Source organism: Urocitellus parryii, chromosome 5 (genome assembly GCF_045843805.1).
Source record: "Urocitellus parryii isolate mUroPar1 chromosome 5, mUroPar1.hap1, whole genome shotgun sequence".
Lineage (NCBI taxonomy): Eukaryota > Metazoa > Chordata > Mammalia > Rodentia > Sciuridae > Urocitellus > Urocitellus parryii.
Genome location: NC_135535.1, coordinates 179,341,674 through 179,367,392, shown reverse-complemented (window position 1 = coordinate 179,367,392; position 25,719 = coordinate 179,341,674). Strand labels below are relative to the sequence as shown.

At 36.5% G+C, this 25,719-nt stretch overlaps 1 protein-coding gene across 1 annotated transcript in view; it reads left to right on the top strand.

Moving 5' to 3' along the window:
- Positions 1-7,521, top strand: part of LOC113177714 (cytochrome P450 2C18-like) — a 45,553-nt gene extending 38,032 nt beyond the window's left edge. Inside the window, 5 exon segments of the mRNA XM_077798771.1 lie at positions 1,870-2,011; positions 4,773-4,801; positions 4,803-4,964; positions 5,396-5,537; positions 7,340-7,521. Coding sequence (XP_077654897.1) covers positions 1,870-2,011; positions 4,773-4,801; positions 4,803-4,964; positions 5,396-5,537; positions 7,340-7,521 — 657 coding nt within the window.
- The last annotated feature ends 18,198 nt before the right edge of the window (positions 7,522-25,719 follow it).

Sequence of the window (25,719 nt, the reverse complement as noted above, 5' to 3'; positions counted from 1 at the left end):
TGCTGATTGGACAATCTTAGAAAACTGTCAGATCAGGCAAGGCAGGCAGCGACCAAAGGAGGCAGATTTATTGAGATATCACTCCCAGGTGGAACTTGATCAGACCCACCAAGTGGACAGGGGAAGGGCCTGAGGAGAAACCACGAGGAATCTTGACCCGACTGGACTTTTATGGGGCTTACAACAGGAAGGGAAGGGCTTGGGACAGGAAATGGTGTTTTTAGGGCCCTTTATCCCATTGGAGTTGGTCAGGGGAGTTGGCTGAACTCCAGGATTGGCCAGGGCGTCCTGCTGATTGACAGGTGTTAGTCAGGAGATCTCATTGATTGACAGGGGTTTCTGCTGGTGCTTGATTGATGTTCCTTTCCCCTGCGGGCTGCTTTGTCCTAAGTCGCCACCAAGTCGCCACCACCAACCTAACAAAAACTAGGTAAAGTCAATGTTGCTTTGTCCAGGAAATATGTCTATTGAGATAGCTGTGTCTAAATATTGATTACTTTTTATTGGCGAGCCTATAGTCCACCTGGAGATTATGCAAGCCCCATAAAATAAATTCTTGTTATGGATTAGTTATAAAATTACCTAATTTATATGTAATTCATGTGTTAGGTTTATTTTATATTTTCAAATCTTCTCTAGTCAATATTTAAAATTAACCTTTGTTGATGTCAAGTCTGTATCAAATAATTCCCTCAGTCCTAACACAACATTAGTTGTTTTTTTTTATCAAGTACCTTCTTAATTACCAATGTATGAAAGCTCTTTTGAGTCAGCCCCTTATCCTCAGAAGCTGCATTATCCCTACTCTGTCATTTAAATGAACAGTTAAGTCCTAAACCCTCTATCTTCATGTTTGCGGTGTCTTTTTCCATTTGTGTCTTAAGCAGGGTGAATTTCATGGTGAATTTATTCTTGTAATTTTTTCCTAAGTTATTTGTTGTCTCTCATCTGGAATACGTTCTGTCTTTACAATTCATTCACTTTTTGTTTACTCTATTTTAGACAGTGCTGTCCAGTTCCTAATGAGTATAGAAATACATAGGAAATCTTATGTCCAAGTAAATTCTTTATTGGAAGAAGAAAACTGCATATTCTTGATTTAAGTTTTTTTTATCTTCCATGATATGGTCCTATTTTACCCATTTTTTTTATCAGTTAAAACATATTTTTCTTCAAATAAGAGAAAAACCCAATGACCAGACCTTAAAATAATGGATTTAGTCATCTTACATACAAGGAAAACTTGTGGTGGGCTAGACTAGGTTTAGTACAATAACCCAGAAATATCAAAGACTCAGGTGCCTTCCATTTTCCTTTACCATATGTTATGGGTTGCATGCGGTGTGTCCCCTCAAAAATTTATGTTGAAAGTTCTCCAATGTAACAGTGTTGAGAGTTCCTGGGACAACTATTCTTTACGAATCTGGTTGTGGTGTTATAGCAACAGAAAATGAACTAAAAAAATTGTACTTAATATACTAGCTTTTATCTTCATGATTAAATTTTGCAACCTTAAAACAATTTCTGTCTTACCTACACTGTGTGTCTATATTTTGAGTAGACAGAAGGAAAGAGAAGTGGAACCAACAGACTTTCCCTTGTATTTTATTGATAAGTAATATATTCCTTGTCCTTTCTAGGTACAAAAAGGATGGTGAACACAAAATTTAGGTGACAAGGGCTAAGAAAGTAGGAAATGAAGATTTGATCAATTAATCTGTAGTTTACCATACCACACAATAACTATTTATGATACTATATTCTTTTATTTCTATGTTAGCTTAACTTTATAACCATCTGATTTCTTTTGAAATTATTATAATTAAATACTAAATTAATTGTGAAATAAGTACATTGATTTATTCCTAGGAAAAGGGCAATCAGCAGACTGAGTTTACCACAGAAGCCTTAATAAACATTGTGACTGATCTTTTTGGAGCTGGGACAGAGACAACAAGCACTACTCTGAGATATGGTCTCCTGCTCCTGTTGAAGCACCCTGAGGTCACAGGTATGACTTCAAATGGTGAGCGGGGTGAATTTCACAACAGAAACTTGGCAAGACACTGCTGGTGTCCTCCATCTTATTTCTCTTGAGGATAAACTTTATTGAAATTTCTGTGTTGCCAGTTATAATTTGTCCACAATAAATTAAGGAATAAAAATAAGGAAACTTTGCACAGTAGGGAACAGTGACTGAGAGAAGTGAAGGACAGAATGGGCAGGAGCAAAGCAGTAGAGCTCTGGTCATGTCTGGATTCTACTGGGAAGTGACTTGTAGCATGCAACAGCTAGCATGAGTTGGCCTAAGACTGCACGTTGCACTTCCTAAGGAGAAGATACTTGGATTATTTGGTGTTTTCTTGCAAGATTTCTGTGGAAATCTCTCCTTATTCTGAAAATTTCATGCTCTAATGCTAGATAGGAAAAATAAAAACTCTTAATTGGAGTGTAAATAAAAGCTTTAGAAATGTAATGAGGTGGCAGGGATATTACTAGCGTCTGAGAAGTTTTCTAAAAGGTTATAGTCAAAAGGAAGGTATTGCTACATAGAAGAATTGCCTAAAGGAATATTGTTATTCCAGAAGTATGTTTCCATTGATTTTATCTTTTATGAACAACTCTATTTAGAAATGTCCCTTTAAAGAGTTTCAGTAATGCAACTCTGATTAGAAGCAAACACCACCTTTTCCTGTTTCAGAACCCCTTCAAAACTATCATAAAGTAATCCCAAATGAGAATTATTTCTTTTGAACTCGGAGAATATGAGTACAGGAAACAGCCAACAAACTTTCAACAAATTTCAGAAACACAGAGAGCTGAAGGAAGGGACATAACTCAGCAGAGAGGATCAAGCTGTGGCTTATCTGAGCTTATATGTCAGAAGAAATATTAGTGTGAGAAAGCCAAAGTGTGTCCCTAAAAATATTCTAAATGGTCAGCATTTAGAAGCACCAAATGTCAAACAAGTTGGGGGAAACTGAGGCAAAAATAGGGGTCCCTCTATGCTCAGGTGCCCTCTACAACCTCTTTGAGCAGTTAAGTGTTTTCATCTCATAGGAAGAGAAGTTTACTCTCTAGACAAATTGAGAGGTGCTGTGATCAATTTTAAAACATCAAAGCAAAGTTAAAAATCACATAAACTTTCAGAAATAAACCAGGTCTTTTATAAAGAATTACGAAGCAGAAGGGCATCAGAATTCTATAGAGCAACTGTTATTGTGTGGGTGATAGAAAATGTAAGAGTCAGGTTGGTGGCATAAACCTATAATGCCAGCTATTCTGAGATTAAAGCAGGAAGTTCAGGCAAATTCAAGGCTAGCCTGCGCCAGCCTGTCTCAAAATAAAACAAAAGGGCTGTGGATGTGGCTCAGAGGTCGACTGTTTCTGGGTCAATCTCAGGACAAACAAAACAAAACAAAATAAAACAATAAAAACCACACCAAAAGCAAACAAAAAACAAACTCCAAACAACAACAACAATAAAACAAACAAAAAATCAATAAAATGAAACATGGTTTTAGATCCATGCTTTCTACAAAATTTATTCCCCCTTTTCACTTTCACAGAAAGATACTAGAGCATATGATGCATCCAAATATTTGAAATCAAGTCAGAGGCAGTCAGAGGTTCCAGGAATCAGAAGACCTTATGTATAAGGATGAGAATTTAAGGGAGGGTCCTGGGCACCAGGCCTAGGAAAGAAAATAATGGTCGTAAGTAGATAAAGCAGTTGTAATGGAACAAATGAAAAATGATAGAATCTAAAGTTTAAGCATTTAGAAAATTATTGCAAGGAGTTTGAGACATCAACCTAAGCATTTGGATACAATATAAGATAAGAAACTAGAGAGTTAGAAATTGGTATAAGTTGTTCAAATATAAGTTAAACATATGGAATGAAGGAAACATACACTTACCAGTGAACAGTAGTTATGTGGTCATAATGGCGTAAACAAAGCATATTGATATAATCAAAACTTGTGATCAAAATAAAAAGCAGTAGATAGGGGAAGTATGTGAGGGATGTGGGTGTGCATATTTATTTGTAGTGTGTAGTTTACATGAGTAAAGATGGATCTTAATCTTCCTTAAAAGAGTCATTAGAAATTTTCTAAAATAAATCAAGAAACCAAAATAGATCATTATTTAGAAATGTAAACATTTCAGAAGAAACTATTAGTATGATTCAAAAATTTTACATTTAAGGAATGAGAGATTGGAAAGGGTCACACTAAAAAACACATGCACACATTGGTACACTAACACACAGACACACAGACATGCATAGATTTATTAAAAGTTAATTTTCTAAAGTCATATTATTTCAATATAAAATTCCTGTTCATTCCTACTTTTCTTTCTACAATGATAATTCTTTAATTAATTATGTGACAACTTCTAAATTTGAAACATTTTATCATTTCTATTTATATTTGATATCATGTATGCTAGTATGTTAGACATATAAGTTTGTAGATACATTTTAATAACAAGCTTATAGGACAGTCATAAATGTATATGACTCATGGTATATCTATGTATGTATTTATATGTCTATCAATATTTGTTGGTAGATATTGATAAATAGATATAGATAGATATAAATAATATCATGCTGATCTTTTCATATGTTCAGCAGAACTTGTAGCATATAAGTCATGTCTCTAGTATCTTTTGTCTACACACACAATGCTTCATATAACCTTGAATTATTTCAAGAAATATACTGCTATTCTCTTTTCCATTGGTCCTTATTTGTACCTTATCAGCTAAAGTCCAGGAAGAGATTGACCGAGTGAGTCATTGGCAGACACCGCAGCCCCTGCATGCAAGATAAGAGCAGTATGCCTTATACAGAGGCTGTCCTGCACGAGATCCAGAGATACATTGACCTCGTTCCAACCAATCTTCCCCATGCAGTGACCTGTGACATTAAATTCAGAAACTACTTGATTCCCAAGGTAAGACTATTTTGCCCACATTGCCCTTCTGTTCTCTTGAAGTTCCTATATTCTCAGTATGGTTTCAATCTTCAGCCAAAATAAGATGAGAGAGTACAAAACTCATCCATGTAATACCTTGATGGACTCAGTGCTGGACCAGCCTAGGTCATGAAGCTCCATAATGCAGAATCAGGAACACAGTTACATACGTAGGGAAGAGGGTAAAAGAAGTGTCACTTGTGTGAAAGAGTATTCCCCTTTGTCTCTTCTAAATAAAGCACTGGCCTTAAACTCATGGATTTTATTGCTTGGTTGCCTACCTGGAAACATCAGTGGTCTTCTTTGGACAAGGGTTTCTTATCATAACATCTGTAGTCAGTAAATTCCAACATTTCCTCTAGCTCCATGACTTCTTTACAACTTGGTTTATCTGGGTCTGTTCATTGCAGGGCACAACCATAATTACATCACTGACATCTGTGCTGCATGACAGCAAAGAATTCCCCAACCCAGAGAAGTTTGACCCTGACCATTTCCTGGATAAGAGTGGCAAATTCAAGAAGAGTGACTACTTCATGCCTTTCTCGACAGGTAATAGTAATTTATTTCAATTGGTACTTTAGGAGAAGAAAAAAAAAACCAGCTTCATGGGATCACTTAAACTTGACAATGATTATTTGGGGGCTGGTAGGAATGTTCTTCCACATGTCAGGAGCCCATAAACTGTCCAAAATCAGGCCACAACATGGTTACTGGGTCTGATTACTGGGGCATTGGGGAAGTTGGCTTAGTTCTGGTAAAGTAAGAAAGCTACAGAGAGAGTAGAGTGAGTCATGCCTCAGAATACAACACTGCACTCCCAGAATGCTTCTTAGAAGATTAATTAATCTCCACTGTCCTCAAATGTCTGCAAAATTTATCTAACTCCACCACTTTGGTGAGTATCTTCCACATGCTGCCTCTCATTCCCCTGCTGAGCTCTGGGTATGGTAAGTATTCACAGCACAGAATGGGCCACCAAAAGGGTGTCACACCCAAGTTAGCCAAGCAGATGCATAGATTGTTATAATCCATTATGTCTAGTCCTGTAAGAGAGGGAAGAAAGGATTGGCTGTTCATGGTGGCAGAGGGAGAAAATGCCTCCTGCCTGTTCTCTCATACCACATGGTAAGGCATAAAATGGATTGAGTGACATTCAGATAGAAGAAAGGACATTAGCACCGCCTGGCAAAAGGCAAAGAGAAAGGACTGAAGAGAGGCAGGGCATTTTAAGAGACACAATGAACCATAGGAGCAGGATGTCTGTTTCTGATCAAGGATACCAGAGCCTTCTGACTGATCAATGAGGATTAGCAAAGCTTGGGAGTCATGCAGATTCCTTTAAGGACAACTGAGTGCCTTGATCTACCTATATCTAGTTCCCTCCTTGGGACAAGGTCCCTTTACACTGAAGTATTTACTGAGTCTCTGGCATATCATTGCCTAAATTTGTTCTTTGGCTCTTCAGGCTTGCTTTTAGGTCTTGCATTGTGGATACTAATTTGACAAGAACTGAACTCTGCCTTAATGGAACTATGTTTTAGCAGTCTAGAAAAATAGAGAATAAGGATTCAAATAATCTGAGCTTCATTGTTGATTAAAGTCAAAGAGGATGAGAATCTACAGCCTAGAAGAATCACAAAGGGGGTAACAGAGAAATGACATTTGATCTAGAATCTGAGAGAAGCACTAAGTGCATTCTCGTCAAAGGAACAGCATGAGATAAAGCTTGGAACTGCATTGTATGGTTTAGGCTGATGAGACTGAATGGATCTGATGAATGGGAGGAAATATCATGGCACATCAGACTGGGAACAGGGAACACAAGTAATCAGTGTGTGTTTCTGTGAAAAGATTGATGGAATCATGAAATGTCAAAAGAACAGTTTTAATGTGGACATCATTAATGAAGTTCTTGGCATAGAGCTGCTACTCAATAAATATTGATTGAATGATAAGTGCTGTTAAATTATTAGGTAGATAACAGGTGTGTCCATCCTTCTGTTTAATCAGCCATATTTTTTATTTACTCTTTTCAAAAACATTTTTAAATTATGGATGGACACAATACTTTCATTGTATCCATTTATTTATTTTTGTGCTTGGGATCAAACCCAGTGCCTCACACATGCTAGGCAAGCACTCTATCATTGAGATAGAATACCAGCTCCATATTTACTCTTGGTCTATCCATCCATCCATTCATCCGTCCAACATCTGTCCATTTATCCAACCATCCATCCAACCATCCATCCTTCCAATTATTCATCAAATAGCGACTCTGCATTTTTTTTGTGTTAGTCATAAATGCACACTGTTCAAGGAATATTTACCCTCTCTCTTGGTTATTTCAGGAAAACGAATTTGTGCAGGAGAAGCTCTGGCCCGCATGGAATTGTTCTTATTCCTGACCACCATTTTACAGAACTTTCATCTGAAATCTCTGGTTGACCCAAAGGATCTTGATACCACCCCAGTTTTCAATGGACTTGTTTCTGTGCCACCTGCATACCAAATCTGCTTCATTCCTATCTGAAGAAGAACAGTCTGTTTGGCTGCTGCTGTGCTATCATCTGGAATCTTCTCTTTGGGGCATGCTCCATCTCCTTCTCTGTCAGGCATGTCTTCTCTGACCTGCTTCTCACCATTCTATTTCTTTGAAATCCAGTGACCATCCAACCCCCATTAGAGAGAGTTTCCACAAATTCATGCTTCCTATTCATATACTGTAACGCTTGCATTAGCCATTCTGTATTTTAACACTGTTGTGAGATTTTATTATGGCATCACTGTAAAAATGACAAAAACCTGGGGGGTAATCATGGGAAGTGCAATAAATCAGGCAGAACAAGATCAATCCACATGGTTTTATTTTTATGTGAATATAAAAAGTCATGCTTTTAGAGTAGTGATAAATAATTGTTATCAGAACTTGGGATGGGGTGACTTGTGAGAACTTGTGAGTGAATGGGGAATGACAATTAGTAGTTAAAGATCCAAAGTTTTAGGTAGACAGGAGAAGTGAGTAGTGATGGTCTAGTGCAGAACATGGTTCCTCTTGTTAGCAATAATGTGTTGCATACTTGAAAATTCCTAAAAAGGGAGACATTAAATACCCTGCCCACATATAAAGGACAGGTATTTGAGATAATGACCATGTTAATTAAATCATCCTACCATGTATAGATATATCACAATGTACCCCACAAATACATATGATTACTACTTGTCAACCAAAAACATATGGAAGTAGATTAAAAATAAAAACTGCAAATGAAAACTACATAGTATCCATTTTTTAACAATCTTGGTTACTAAAGGAAGATATATTAATCAGGTATTGGCAAAAGGGAAGAACAACAGGCAGCCTTATATCCTGACAGAACAACAATTTCTCAATAATGCTGCTCTAAGTATCTTACCAAAATCTATAATCTTCCCTTCACCACCATCTTCCACATCATTCAACTTCTGATTCCTCTACCGTGCCTTTGTACTTTGCTACATTAATTATCTTATTATTTTGGGGTTTGAAGATCTAATGTCATCTCCCCTGGGCTAAGATGATTCTGTCGCCCAGGTTGGTTCCTTTTGGAGGCTCTAGGGAAGATCATTTTCCTAATTTTTTTTCATCTTCTAGAGGTTGCCAGCATCCCTGGGCTTCTGAGTCCTTTGTCACATCAATTCAACCTCATGATCACGTCTGCTCTCTCCTTATATCCTCTCATTTTTCTTTTACACAAACCTTACTGAATCCAGGTGTGGTGGTATACACCTGTGATTATTGCCTCAGGAGTTTGAGGTGGAATGATTACAAGTTCACAGCCAGCCTAGCAATTTAGGGAGGCCTTAAGCATCTTGTTTCAAAATAATAACTGAAAAGGGCTGAGGAAGTGGCTCAGTGGTTAAGGACACTTGGATTCAATATCTGGTATCAAAAAAACTCCCCCCAAATAAAGAAAGAAACACCTTGGTGATTACATTGGACACACCAGCATAATATAGTAGAATCTTTCCATTGACATAATCACATCTACAATCTCCCTTTTATCGTGTAAATTAACAGATTCATGCATTTATGAGTTTCAAGGGTTAAGATGTAGATGTTCTGGGGTGTGAAGTCATTATTATACAGCCTATGTTGTTATTATTATATTCTACTATGACCAAGATAATTCAGACAAGGCTTTGTTAAGTTCTTGTGCAGGCTCACAAGGAGGTGAATCCCAGGAACATCTGACTTTAAAATAAAGGTATCTAGTAAATTGATTTGAATTCTTTTTGGGCTCAGTATATTTTAGTTTTATAGCTTTGTTGGCAGGTTGATTGATATACAGTTATCATTTGTTAATATTTAATGGAGAGAGAAGGTAGTTTTACATTTCAAATAAAAAAGCCAACTTTGTACCAAGGATCAAGGTTCATAAAGGAATGTAATTTCTCAAAAGCGGCACAGTACACAAGAAATTTACTAGAAATAGACCTCGAGAATTTTTGTTTCTGTTTTTTGGTATTAAGAATTGAATCAAGGGGTACTTAAACACTAAGCTACATCCAGAGACCTTTTTTATATTTTTTTATTTAAAGACAGTTTTTTGATGAATTGTTTAGGGTCCCAGGAAGTTGCTCAAGCTATCTTTGAACTCATGATCCTCCCGCTTCAGCCTTCCAGGGTACTGGCATTGTAGGCATGCAACACTGTGCCCAGTTACCTTGAGGATTCTAAGAGAAACTATTTAAAATCTAGAAACCTAAGCTCAGACAACTTTCAACTAATTGATAATGAAATATCAGGAAATTGATTTTCTGTAATAGTCAGGGGTCTTCAGAGAGAGAGAGAGAGGAATAGAGGGTCAAACTGATAGAGATACATGATAAATAGATGACAAGGAATGTGTTATAGGAATTGGCTCGCATGGTTGAGGAGACTGAAAAGTCCCATGCTAGGTGATCTGCAGTCTGGAGAACAAAGAAAACCAGTGGTGTGTCTCAGTGCAAATCTAAGAGCATGAGCAGAGAAATGCTCTTTTGAAAACACCCTCACAGACGTAACCAGAAATTATGCTATTGGGTATCACTTAATCCAGTCAAGTGCAAATCTAAAATCAACAATTGCATCTCCCATGCATTTTTTGGGAGAGGATTGGAGTGCCATTATTCATAACAAGAGAACAGAAGAAGACAAAAGAGAAGCTGGATGCAGACATAGAAGGTCCAAGATGATGGTCAAAGGGAAAATCTCAGAGGATGTTAAATGTTGGTCCTAAGATAAAAGATGGGCTCTGGGGCTCCAGAGAAACTAGAGGGAGAGGAAGACAAAGTTAAAGGACTAGAAGTTGTTAACCCCTTCCTCTTTTTGTGTTGCTCACTGATCTGTCAGTTGGAGTGGCCTAAAACTGAAGCTGGTTGAGGTAGCTCTCAGCTTCCCTTCCCACCAGTACAAGGTAGGATGGAATGGGAAGTACTGTAGACTGAAGTTTTGTCTGGGCAGACAAGATTGAGGCATTCCAGAGGGGAGCTGCTGCAGAGTTTTATGAGGAGGAATCCAGCAGTTGGGGCTTAAGTCTAATAAGGCCTCAGGGGTCTTGTTGGGTGGTATCTGCTCTGGAGAGATCAGACCAACAAGCCCTGAGGACCTGGCAAATGCTGATTTGCGCTGGGAGTCTGGATGTCAGGGGGCTCCCAAGCATTCCACTTGTGCAGCAGAGGAGTCAATCCACACACTCTGCTATCCACAAACACAGACTTCTCAGGCTTAGTCCCTGAGTGTATACACCCTCCTGTTCAGTTTCCCATCTCTCTTCAACTGGTCACATGAGCTGCCAGATTTAAAGGGGAAAATGAGTTGGCTTCATATTTCTTTTTGACTTAAATTTCCCTGGGTGCAATCCTTGCATTTGTTTTACTCATTCTCTGCTAGGTACACTCTAGCCCACATATAGACACTTGTTGGAACAGTATGGCCTCAGCTTTCCAGGGCCAGTTAAGAAATACAGAGAATTTTCCAAACATCAGTTTACTGTGTAGCTTCTGGAACAGCAAAGTTTAATCTGCTTTTCTGATCTCCAGTATTTACCATGCCAATTCTGTCCACTGGGTTTCTCTCTGTGTTATCCATCCTTTTAATAGAGACCCCTGCTACTGCAGTACAATGTGATTTAGCTCCAACATACTCTTTCTTGTTCTAAATTCTACACATCTAAGTTTCTAAATGTCGAAGACAATCAGACCAATATTGAATTTTAGTGAAATCCCTCTGTTATGATTTAGATATTGGGTGTCCCCCCAAAACTCATGCGTGAGACAGTGCAAGAGGATTAAGAGGTGTAATGATTGGGTTATGAGAGCATTTCCTCCACCACACTCTTCCTCCATGATACTATGCCCCAATGTAGGCCCCTAGGAATGGAGTTGTCCATTTATGGACTGAGACCCTTGAAACCATGAGCCCCCAAAGAAATTTTTTCTCCTAGAAAATTATTCTTTTGGTGATGGAAAAGCTGACTAAAACACCCTCATGCACCCACTGAGAAGGAGTACTCCCGTTGCTTGAATCCTGACTCATAAAACAACTGGAAATGTAGCCTTGTTCTAGTCCACCACCTTGAATTTGGGCTGATTTTTATATTTTTATGTATCAGTTAAAATACAATGAAAATAAATATTTTCCTATATATTTAAGTCCCTTTTTAATAAAGATTAAATTAGAAATAACCCTGTGTATATTCTTTATCACTCTTCATTATATCCTGCATATCTGAACTATAATTTCATACTGCTTTCTTTCCTTATTATAAAGAATGGTGATATCTCTATGATTTTTTTCTTCTGAAAATGTCCTTGCTTTTAAATTTTTTATTTATCGCTTTAAAATAGAAAAAAAAAGTTTATTTTCACTCCACTTAAGAGGACAGAAATCTCAAATTCATTTCACTGAGCCAAAATAAAAATGTGGGAAGGGTTGTTCTCTCTCCTTTGGAGAATTTATTTCTTTCCTCTCTATTTTTCTGGTAATTGCTAGAACTCCTTGGCTTATGATTACATCACACACTAGTTCACATACCTTTCCTGATTGTGTTTATTATAGCTCATTGAATCATAAACAAAAACTTTTTGAGATTTACTTCCCACAAACCTTCTGTGACTTACTTCAACATTCACAACTTCTTTACATCCTTAGTTTTGTCCTCTTTTATCTCAGATTTTAGCACAAGAATATTACTTTACCAGATAAAATACTTTCTTATCCAGAAATGTTTCTTTTACTTTCTGATTTTTTGTACTAAAATATATTTCCATTCCTATAACTTTTTAAAAATCTTTTCTAGTTTTAGACCCTTTCTTAAATTCATATTCTGAAACAGACCTTATGAATATTGTCTATGCATTCATTTTACACAACAAATTTTATCCCAGGAAAAAAAAGTTGGACAACCCAACATATAGAAAAACTGGGCCTTAATCTTTTTTCTCCCAGGTTGCACTCAAGGGGTTGGAGCACAGGGTATTTTTGAGTCTGACCTGTATCTATTATCATTATCACAATGCCATCAACTTCAAGTTAGTTCCTTACTGTCAATTGTACCCACAAGCTCCTTTTGGGCCTTTTTTTCATACTAGGAATATTAATATGCAATGAAGGAGGCCCTTTCAATACCTTTCTTTAGGCTTCCTTGAAGATTCCTTTGTAGAGGCTGCCTAGAAAACACAAGTTGGCCTTAGTTTCTGTCTTTTTCTTTTCTAGGTGTAGTTGTTGATTCTTCTGGTCTCCTCAGGCATTTAGATGAGATACTATTAGACCAAGAATTTGCTTTGCCACGGTGATGTCTCCTAGCCAAATGGGGTGTCCTGTCAGATAGTAAAAGGGAATACTATTCCTTTCCATGGGTTATAAAATAACATGCTACAATCTACTGCCACATCCTCTGTAGCCAGCATCCTATACCACCCAGGGGCAAAAGGAGCTGGAAGGCAGAGAAGAGGCCAGTTTCTCTTTGTCCATTTTTCTACAGTCCACACAGATTTTCTGGGATTTCCCCCTTCAGTTTGGAGCTGGTGTCCTTGACCCACCATGAGATGATTTGCAGTGAGATGACCCACTGTGAGATGCCTAGAGCCAGGCTGAGAAAGAGTGCTGTGGGTTCTGGCACTGGGTTTAAAAGATTAAACCCAGTGCCAGAACCCATAGGCAATTCTACCTTGTACCCATAGGCAATTCCTTTTGGCACTTTCAGATTAGATCCTGATGTTTTAGACTCCTTATCATGCAAATGCATAAATGTCTGTACATACAGAATCTTTTTCATATACTTTACCCCTGATGGAATAACTTCAGTTTAAGAACTGTATAAGAACCTAGAATAGCCATTCCAAGGCCATATTGTGTTACAGTAACCCCTTTTTCTCTTAGACAGCCTTATACCTATAGGTGGCCTATGAAGCCAAGACGTCTCTGCATAAGAGACTACCAGTAAGATCAAATGTAGCATGACCCATGTCTTATTGGTCAAGGACCAGATTAAAAACAAACAAACAAAAAACAGACAAGAAAGGATCACTGAAACCCAGACTGACAGACAGGAACCTTTAAAAAAGACAGATCTGCATGTTCAAATTTCTTCCACTTACATCACCTTTGAGAGTCCAACACAAACTGCCAGATTATACAGTAATCAAGAAAGCTATTTAAAAGCCAGATTATTACAGTAAAACATTATCTTGGACAGACTTGTATCTATAGGTGACTTTTTCTTCAACTTACCTTATTTCTGACAGACCAACTTCAACTGTAAGATTATAAAACAAAGAAAGACAGAAAGAGACAACCAAAGAGAAGCCCCACAACGGTGGCTGACAGATGGGAACTTTTAAAGTGAACAGCTTAGATCTTTCCTGAGTGACTATCTATAGAATCAATGCAATACTGGCCAGGTCTTAAAAGGGGCAATAACAGATACAAACAAAACAGAAAACCATAAGTAATTCCCCAACCTAAGGCCAAAAAACAGTTGAGAACCTAGAACAGACCAAAAAGGAGTACATATCCCTAGGTTCTCCAGTCCCTCCTGACCATGATTCCTACACCAGTGGCACCACAGATATATCGCCAGAAGTATGCATCAGATGTTCCCACAAACAGGAATCAGATGTGTGGAATCAAGGGTCTTGGCATACACAAAAAGAGACTTACCAAATGAATAAGGTTGTTGAGATTTTAATGAGTTCTGTTTCTTTTTTCTCAAAATGGACTATGATGGACTATCCCATATCTTTCAGAAAGAGAAGGCTGGAGTCCTCTGAAGCAAAAGTGGTTTTGGCAGCTGCTCTTATTGTCCCACAGTCCTTCCCTTAACTCACAGGGAATAGCTCCTCTCATTTTGAGGAAAAGGAAAAAGAAGGTTTATTGCTTTGCTAACAAAAGACAAATCCTGTCTCAAAAGCTGTGATTCTGCCCATCAATAAGAAGAGAGGACATTTAAAGAGGGGATTCAAAGGCTGTATTCCATGTATTCTCTGTTGGAGTGGTAATTCATTTGTTAACTTGGGAGATAGTCATTTCTGACATGTTCTGGTACCATCCCCAATGTCTGGATTACTTTGTTCTTATGGTGGATGTGTAATCAGGGACAGATAATTCTGTCTATGATGGGAAAGAAAGGTAATCCTGCTTTCCCTGAGATTAGGAAGTGGCGGAGAATAGGGAAGAACAGGAAGAGAGGAAGAGAAAGAAACATGTCAATTTTAAAAATAAATTGCATTGGCAGAGCAGCAAGGGCTACATTCAGAGCATAAAGAGGACCACTGTTACACTACTAACATATAAATGATCCATAGATATTAATTTGTTGTAAATATAAAATAGTAAAACAATGATATGTGAAAGACATTTTGTGTTTGGGGTATTGAAACCAGGGTCTTACACAGACTTAAAAGACTCCACCACTGAACTATGCCTCAAGCCTTCCTCCCCCACCAAAAAAAAAATGTTTTGCACAAAGACTACCACATGAAAAGAGCTCTGTAAAGAGAAGTTGAGCTAGTGTTATGATTAATCATGTTTGAATATGTAAAGCTTGCTCCTTTTTCTTCCAGCTCTGAGATTCACTCTTCTGCATGGTCTATTCTATTAGAGAGACTTATAACAAACTTTTAAAAATTTTTGTGTATCTTTCATTTTCAGTATATCTCCTCAGATTCTTTTCAATATATCTCCCCCTTACTGAATTTTCCATTCACATCCTGTACTGACTTTTGTGATTAATTCTATTGTTTTCATATGTTCCTTTGTTTCTGGGTCATTTTTTTGTAATCATGTTTTTTAAATTGTCTATCTGCTGTTTCACCCACTGTAATACATTTGAAGTCAGTTACTGGTGAATTATGAACTTTAGGAGGCATCATGTTACCTTGATCTTTCATATTCTTGTATTATTCTGTTGTGTTCTATGCAACTGTTAGGATGAATTTCTCTACCATTCTTAGGCAATGGCTTCTTTAGGGATCAGCTGTCTCTTGGTAAAGTGTTCTGGGAATTTCAATATATTTCCAAGAGGGCTTTATACTATAGTTTCACACTAGTTCTTCAGTGATGACCAGTGTATTTTGGTACAGTGTATCTCAAATCTTGGAGATTTCACTTCCTATTTCATTCTCAAAAGAGCGGGTCATTCTTATAGATACAATAATTGTGTTGTATCCATTAGGTTATGTCAGTCACACCCTCTATGATAGCCCTTCTTCACTTCAAAGTGTATATTCTCAAGGTATAGGGGAGTGATCTAGATTGAGACACCTTTTCAGGTCTGATTTCCTCAGTCTATGTATAAATTTTTTTCTGTTTTTGTTTTGTTTTGTTTTTAGTAATGAATGTCCAATTTGTGATCTAGGGGTACTCTCTGTGGTTATTCCTTCTTGCTTTCTGGTCATTGATTGGTTTAGAGTTTTTTTTTGTCTCTGCTACACATAATAAGGTATCATTGGAGTTTGAAAATGGTTAGATTGCATGTGTGGAGCAAGGTATGATATCTCTTTGATGGGTTTATCCAGTAGCAGTCTTTACCATGTGAACACTTCAAATAAATTTGTTCAAAGCTCTGTTCCAGAACCGTGTCATAATTTGATTCATCTTGTGAAACTCTGGAAGATCCCACATGTAGAGCTATTTAGAATTTGGACTTTGAGCTTTCCCACTACCAAAGCCATATGTGGAAGACAATTTCAGGTAATTTTTGAGCATCATGGATGCCTGGAGTCATGAATAACAGTTGAAGAAATTAATAAGATAATTAAAAAACTTAAAAGAAAAAGATGGTAAATGAGATTGTCAGTATTTTCACTTCTGTGACTGAAAGACCTGACAAGAACAACTTTAGGAGAGGAGAAGTTTATTTGAAGGACAGTTTCTGAGGTCTCAGTCCATAGACACCCAGCTCCATTCCTTAAAGCTTGAGGTTAGGCTGAACATCAAGGTGGAAGAGTATGGTGGAGGGAAGCAGCTCACATGATGATCATGAAGCAGAGAGGGAGATATCTACTTGCTAGATACAAAAATGTACCATAGAGGTCTCTTCCTGTGCCCCACCTCTGCCAGACATACCTACTTGCCTTCAGTTACCACCCAGTTAATCCCATAAGGTGATTAATTTACCCAATCATTTTTTTTATAAACCTTCCTGCATTTTCTCACACATGATCTTTTGGGGGACTCCTCATATCCAAACCATAACAGAGCTGCTCATGAAAGACATCAAGGAAGTCTGACACACTCATAGGGTTTTAGAAGGCCATATATACTCAGGAAAGAACTCAGAAGATCCTAAGTCTTCACCTTTGGCCAAATTCATGTCTTTGTACAAACCAACCAAAAAAAAAAAGATTAAATATAACTTACCATATGATCCAGAACTCCAATTTGGGGATTATACTAAAACTAATTGAAACTAATTAAAATGGTTTAACAATGGCCAGTCCTTACTCATTCTAAGAGATACATACCTCACGAAGAAATGGATAGGTCATTCAGGCAAAAACAGTAAACATCCTTCCTTGTCAACAGTTTTGACCACCAGAGCGGAAAAATTTTTTTCATTCTTCATTGAGAATTTTTTCCTTTTTTTCCCTGTGATGATTGGTGTGTGTGTGTGTGTGTGTGTGTGTGTGTGAGAGAGAGAGAGAGAGAGAGAGAGAGAGAGAGAGAGAGAGAATGTGTGTGCATGTGTATGTGTGTAATTGTTTCTTTTTTCTTATTTTTTTCTATATTTTTTATGTTTCTCACTTTCCTTTATCTTGTCCCTTTGAGTTTTAGGGATTTTTATCTACGTTTGTTTTTCTTTGTGAGATAGTAACAAAGATCAGGCAATCAGCATAGATGATGCAGTCAGAAAGATGGGGCTTGATTCCAATGGTGAGGATATAAAATTCTTGGTTGGCTTTGGTTTTCTTTCAGAGCTCAAAATACATTATTATTCTAGGACCTCCTAGCTTTGAGGATTTGGGTTAAGAAATTGTTGAGATCTGAATTGGTTTCTCCATATATGTAATTTGATTTTTTTTCCTCTCACAGCCTTTAAGATTTTATCTTTATTCTATGTGTTAGTCATTCTCATTATAATGTGTGTTGGTGTGGGTCTGCTATAATTTTGTACATTTGGGGTTCTGTAAGCCTCCTGGATTTGATTTTCCCTTCCATTCTTTAGGTTTTGGAAATTTTTTGCTATTATATCATTGAAAAATTTGTACATTCCTCTAGTTTTTATCTATGCTCCTTCATCTATTTTGATAACTCTTAAATTTGTTTTTTTCATTATCCCACAATACTTGGATGTTCTGTTTATGGTTTCTTACCATCTTCTCCACATGTTCAACTCTACTTACTTTCAAGATTATATATTTTGTCTTCATTATCTGAGGTTCTGTCTTCCAAGTGATCTAGTCTGTTGATTATGCTTCTATTGAACTTATAATTCAGATTATTGATATCTTTATTTCAAGGATTTCTGCTTATTTTTTCCCCCACAATCTCTTAACTCTTTATTGAAATGATCTTTTGTTTCCTGTATTTTTCTTTGATTTTACTCCTTATACTATCATTTTCTTCACATATCAGTTTAACTATATACAATTTGAACTCTTCTTGGACATTTCTTTTACTGTGTTATCAGTGGCTTCTGTTGTTGAAGCATTTTGGTTCATTTGGGACACTTTATTCCCTTGTTTTTTTCATGTTGTTAGTGTGTTTTCTCATCTAAAATATGGATCTAAGGCAGGATAAATTCTACCCTGTAGGCCTATACTTTCTCAGAAGGTTTCCAGCACTTTGCCTTTACCAGTGAGACCAATATCAAACCGCACCCAGTGTACACAATAGATAGCCTTAAACCTAATAACTCCCACTAAGGCATCTACTGCTTTCTTGGATTAAACCACAATGATGAATTCAATAACTATCTATAGTGCAAACAGAATATTTTTTTTAAATGATTTACAATTTCAAATAGTAGATGAGAGAACACAGGTAGTGTAGTATGCAATATTCGTAAGGGAGAAAGAGAGAAGCTAGAAGTAAAAATTCACAGGAAGAGTGGAAGAAGAGTCAACAGAGATTGGCTGTTGGTTGGAGAAAGGTTGGAAAGAAAATCCAAGAAAATTGACAAGAGAGAGGACGAATTTGAACAAAGAGATAAAAATTAAAGACCTAAGAATACAACAAAAATGCAAAACACCATTCATATATCATTGTCTTCCATACATTGATGCACAAAAACCATCCTATTCCAAATATGGTAGAGAGATTAGTGAATCAAAAAATGAGATAAAATGTAGATTCAATCCAATGTTACACCAATTTTACTGTTATTGTAGATCCTATATTAGTACTATATGTTACATTTTCAGCACCCCCCAAAATGAGAATAATCTTCCAGCAACCTACCAAGGTAATGAGCTCTGAAATTTGTTCTCTAATGTTAGTTTGAAAGTATATGCCTAGGTTGTTAAGATACATTCCAACTAAATCTAAATTTATTTACCTGGGATTCAGTCATCATCTCGGGTTCACTTGATTGTCACTGCTGTTCTTTCTTATCTGATCACAACCAATTAAATCCCAAATACAATGTGCCAGAAAGCATTGTAAAGCTGTGAGTCCACAATTGTTCTCAGTAATGCAGTGACTGACAGGAGAATGTCAGAGAGATAATTTATTGCTACATTTTACATGTGACTGTGTTCATATCATTTTCCATTCTGAACCGGAGCCAGAAGTGTGACATCATTCTGAAATCGTTTTCCCAGGGAGAAGGAGCAATATTTTGTAAAAGGAGATAAACATTGACTGAAATTCTGCATTTGTTTCATGTGTAACATATGAAACTTAATAAAACAATATCTGAAATCTCATAGATATCCTGAAGTAGTCACAAGATTAAAGGAAATGTAATAAGACCCACATCAGGGAATATTTCTAACTTAATTTTAGGCAGTAAACATTATCTTAACATCAATAATCTGACAAGATGACTTTGTGGAAGAAGAGTTATAGAGCAAAATACTTTAGGATTCTAAATAGAATTGTCATGAACAATGTGGAATGGATGAAATTCAATTGTGTCTACATACTTAAAATACAAATATTTAGTGAGGAAAACCAGCCCATATATACAATTATAATAATAGATACAGAGAACATATTTGATAAAATTCTACACACACACACAGAGCCAAAAATAACATAAGGGAACAAACTCTCTTAATCTGATAAGAAATATCTACCACAATTTACTTAAAACATCATTTTCAACATTAATTTCTTAAACCTCCATGTATTTCTGCATATCAGAAGTGAAATAAGGATGCCTCTATCAACAATTCTATTCAGTGTTATGATATAAATCCTAACCAGTGAAACAATGCCATAAAGAGAAATTAAGAGATGAGAATTAGAAAATAATAAATGGAAATATACTTCTGATAGCAGGATATGCACCTTGAAGTTCCAAACATATCTATATATAATCAGTAAATTTCACAAGGGTTCTAAACATGATATCAACAGAATGATGAAATCAATCATATTTCCATATACCAGGTAAATATAATGGCAAGGCATTCTAAATGATAACAGAATTTTTATCATTCAGGTAAATCCTAACAGAAATCTTACAAGCCACCACACTGACAACCTAATTTTACAGAGAAAATAACAAATAACCAAAACCACTGGAAACCACTTTATTCATGAGTGGACAAAACCATTGGTTTAAGATATCATTTCTTTCCAAATGCATGGATGCATAAACTGATTTACCCTCACCATGAAAAAAAATGCCAGATTAGTCACTGGGGGAAATTTATAAGCTGAATGATAAACATTCATTTGGAAATGTAAACACCTAAGACCTAAAATAATATTGAAGTGGCAGAACAAACATGGAAGACTCACACTGCCAGATATCAGCTCCTCTTATAAAGATTTATAGCCCAATGTAGAAACAGCACAAAGTCCATTATGCAGAGAAAGGTAAGGTTGGTAAGATTTTAGCACTGTGATCTTGTGTGTTAGAGGTTTGGAAACATACTGTGAATTAGGGAACATTGACAGCACTGTAGTCCAGCATAGAAGAAGCCCACCTTAGGAATGTGGTCATTTCTGAGTTTAACATCAGAGGTCACTGCATGCCGTAGGCCATTGGAAATGAGGTCAATGTATCTCCGATCTCATGCAACACAGGATCTATGTAGGGCATGTAGCTGCCCTGAATGGAGGGAAACCAGTGTCTTCCAATCACATGAACAACCTCTTTCTACATGTTAATAGTAGGAGAAAAGTAAAAAATAATAGGACAGGCCAAATATGTCATCTTTGTCATAACATTGATGTGCTACATGGAGCATGATTAATGAAGCCAAACACTGTAAATGGAAATGATATGTCCAGAGGTACACTACTACATATAGAGTTACCAAAGTATAGATGGGTATTACTCTTCTATAAACTATGTATTGCAAATTATCAGCAAATACCTATACATCATCATCCATGAGGAATAATGTAAATAAAATAAAAGTTTAGAAAAATAAAAAAAAACATAATTATGTCAATAAGTTAGGGTCAAGCAGAAAGATAAACAAGAATTAAAGATATTAAATTTATATTAAAATCCATGGTGTTAAAAATTAAATTATAATGAATCAGTAGATATTTGATGGTTTGTTTGCATAAGCAATTTGTGGTGGTGCCCCATCACAGTCTCACATCCCAAATGTGGTAATGCTGAGCATTCTATCAGCTGATTCCACAACTTTCTGAAGTTTTATGTTCATATTTCAAAAACAATGAGTGTTTCTTATTTGTCAACTTTTAGATAATTTTTATTGATTTCCTGGTATGGAAGATAAGAATTTTCATCTCTTAATCCAAAAATACAAATACACATGTACAAATAGATTCAATCACACACACACACACACACACACACACACAGATACATACACACACACACGGAGAGACTTCCCCTCATCCATTTAACAGAATATATTAGACTATAATTTTGTTTATATACTGAGAGTTTAAACCATACTGACTACATAAATATTGTTTCTTAGTGAGAAAACTAAGATATTTTTTTCCATTTTTATTTCTTTAAACTTTCTATTTTAAAGATTACTGTGTGTTTACTATTTTTCTCTCCTCTTACCTTATATAGTCCTTATAGTCCTTATATTTTCATTTCACTGGAGTCCAGAGAGAGGATGGAAAGAATGTTTCATGTGTGCTGCACCACTGGACCTCTGTAAAAGTAAATTTATTAGGTAATATTTCCTCATAGAATATTAAAATTACTGATCCTTCTCTCTGGCATTCTTACTTTCTTGGTATAAACTTATGGAAACATACTTCTGCAGTAAAAAAATTCCTTCAGGTTCATCATCTGTCTAATGGGGAATAGCTTTATGATAATGGGGAATAGCTTTATGATGGATCTTAGTTTTTAGAAAACTTCTTAGAGTGAAAACCATCTTAGAAACCCTCACTAATTTCTCAGATTTTCACTTACACTTCAGTAAGGAGAGTTTCCTTTTTCCTACTCCAGAATTAGAATTATCATAAAGGGGAAAGACATCTGCAAGAATTCATCTGCTAAATAAAGTAGAACTTTCATAAGAAACCAGATATATAATCTCATGCTTATTTATGCTGTCTGTGCCAGCCACACACCATGTCCCTTGAAATCCAGACACTGCACCACAGCTCCATTGCCTCTCCTACTGCCATGCTCTCTTCACTTCTCAGTCATTCTCCTGATTATAGCTGGTGGCACAGAAGGGTAAATAGTGAAGCTTCCCTAAGACAAACAAGAGGAGCACAATAGCATCATCTTCCCCACGTCCCTGGGAAATTAATATCCCTCATCGTCTATGGTCAGACCTCTGATGTGTGTGCTTCATCAGGAGCAGAATATCTCTCTCTGTGGTGCTTATTGTCTCTGTCCCAGCACTAAACACATCATCCACAGCAATTTTAGGTTGATACTAAATAAACTTCAACTGTTGATTTTCTGCTTTTTCTTGGAATAATTTGTTTTATTTTGTCAAATTATCTGCCAACTTTTGTAATTATTACTGAATCCAAAATGACTCACAGTGATTTACAGTTGGCTAAAAAAACCCTGGAGATCCCAGGATAAGAAGAAACCTCTGTGTGGTATGGTAGACACTGTGATCATTGGCCAGACTTCATTTTCTTTAGCCTTACTCTTTGTTGGCTTAAGACTTTTATTTATGACACTCTTTACTGCTAGAAGCCCTTTGAGAACATTTATTACCCAAAAAACCCCATAAGCTAAAAACTATTAATGATCCTTCTGAATTTTTCCTTCTCATTGCAATCATGAATATGATGAGGACGTAGAATAGTCATTATCTTGAAACATGAGATTTTAATCATGAAAATGAAGGTCTACATTCTAAATATGGAAAGTACTCAATTTTCTAAGGCTTGGGGCTTCTGTAGTATCCCTAGAATTAACCACAGTGAGACTCCTTGTATTTGAGGTAAATTTTAAACCCAGTATTTGTTTAACAAATTAATCACTAGATTTTTGTCTTATTTTCAGAGAAACAGAAACTTAATTAATACAAAATAGAAATGAGAAACGTTTTAGGCTAGATGTTATAAGCCTGAATCAAGTGTCTGCAATTCTCCTCTTCTGTCAAAACTTTTAATGGGCTCAATCTTGTCTACAAACCTATTATGAAGTTGAAATTGAGAAAAAGCTACTAGGGCAGCAAAACCTACAAGGAATCACAGCGCACAATAATGGGGAAACCAACGCAGGATGTGCCAGCATTGTTGTGATCCAGGTGGGAGGCAACTGCTACTTGGTCCAGGGAACAAGCACAGGAATAAAGAGGAAGATACAAAATGAAGTGACACTCAAAGTGTCACTTGAAGACAGATAGTTGATGCATCAACTGCACAAATATGATAAAGGAAAGAGTAGGAGTGATTCCAATGTGAAAGTCAACTGAGAAGGAGATGTGACACAGTATTTTCAACAAGGCTGCTATTTTAAATACTGAGTACAGGGGATAATTAACACAAACACACACACACACACACAGATATACATATTATTTTGAAATAGATTCCTTGGCTAACATTAAATTAATAATGCTTTCATAACCTGGGATCTCAAGGGTCTATTTATCCAACTGTAAATCAGCACCCTTATCAAGAACTGAACCCTCTCAACATGTGTACTAACTAGAGAGAGTCAGTCCTCTCCCATGATAACGTCAACCTCAGGTAGTTTTCTGAGCTCAAGGAGTTATCCTGAAGATTTAAGTCAAGTTAAAATTACTTCAGGGAGTACATTTATAAGCCAAGGTTAATATTTTTATTTGTTGAGGTGAAGTTGGAGATTGGGCAGTTACAGACATGTAGTTTATCAGAGTTAAGTTAAATCAAATTTGCTGAAAAAAATAAACAAAAATATAATTATGTGGAAATGCATTCCATGCCAGATATTAAAATATTAATATCATTTGGTGATATTACTAGAGTAATGTCACAATGATGGTAGACCCAGATATTTAGGCATTTGTCTCTCCACCATATCAACCATTGACTTTGGGTAATTAATCTGAAGAAATTATATTAGGACTCTTGAATATGGGCAAGTATGTGCATCTTCCTCGAAATACCTGATGAAGAAAGTGTCTGGTGATGAATGTCAGTAATCAGGCAGTTCACAGAGAGGCTAACATTCCCCATACCCAGCTACATGGGAGGCAGAGTGGGGGATAGTGAACTGTGTTTTTGTGCAGCTTGATGGCCTCCAACTAGGCAATGGCAATTTTTTTTCCTTCACACAACAAGGTTGTGACTTCTTTTTCCTTTGCAGTACAAGGGATTGAACCCAGGGCATTCCACCACTGAGCTGTATCTCCAACACTTTTTACATTTTAATTTAATTTAGGGTCTTTCTAATCTTCCCTAGCTGCCCTCAAACTTGCAATCATCCTACCTTATTCTCCTGAGTCACTGAGATTGCAGGTGTGAGCCACCATGCCCTGATAAAATTGTGACTTTTGTTTGCTAACGGACTGGCACAGAGACATTACTCATTGTTTAAATATTTAATGTAAGGAAATCTCTTTCAGGATACTGACTGGCTACAGACATAAAGGGATGGAGATTTAGTTGATCACAGATGACAAGAAATACAGCGTTTGAAAATTATAATAATAGTACTGCTGGAAGGGTAAAAAATACTTTATTTCTTGAATTAACAGTTTGTAATATTTTAACTATTTAGTTCTCAATGATAGCAAAAACTATTTAGTGTAAAAATATCAGAAATAAATATCCCTTAATAGCTAAAATGAGGATTTGACAAAAACCACCTCTGGGGAGACCAGATATCAAACTTACTTGATAAAATCTTTTATCTTTTACAAGTTTATGAAATAATCAGAAAATCAATGTGTGGAAAAACCAAAAATCTCAATTTGGGGAAATGAGATTAAAAAAGGAAACCAATAGATATTCCAGAACTAAAAATACAACAGATTCAACAATAAATAGATTTAGCATAGAAGTTCAACAGCAGAATTCAAGGAATGAAAGAAAGAAATAGCAAACATGAGGACTGAACAACAGAAACATTTCAGTATGAATAGCATAAAAAAAGGAACAAAAGAAAATGAATAGAACCAAGAAGATTATGGAATTCCACCTATTATGACTTCCATCCTTGATGGAAGTCCCAGAAAGGGAAGAGAGACAAAAGAGGCATATAAGGGTTCTGACTGTGGAAATGTAAAAGACAGTGAATTTCTTCTGGTGAGCAAACTCCCGAAGAATAATAGGCATTTTGTTATCAACAGTTGGAATATTCTGCAGTTTCTCCCAGGAACTAGTAAGATAACTAATATATGCAGAGCATCAACCTTGATCTCAGACACTCCGCTCCTGGGAATAGAGGAACTCTCTTTCAGACAACCACAGTGTTTCACTGCATCTAAACTTGTCTACATAACAGTTACCTTATGCATTGAATATTCTTTTGTGAGGACAAAGTGCATGGAGTACTGCATACATGGTATAGGTTAAGGGCATCTAAGTGGCAGGCTACTCCCTCATGCTAAGCACCTGAGCAGCAGGCCACTTACCCCGTAGGCACAGCCCTAGGCATGAGGCCATGTGTTGCAGTCCCTGAGCTTGATCCACGGC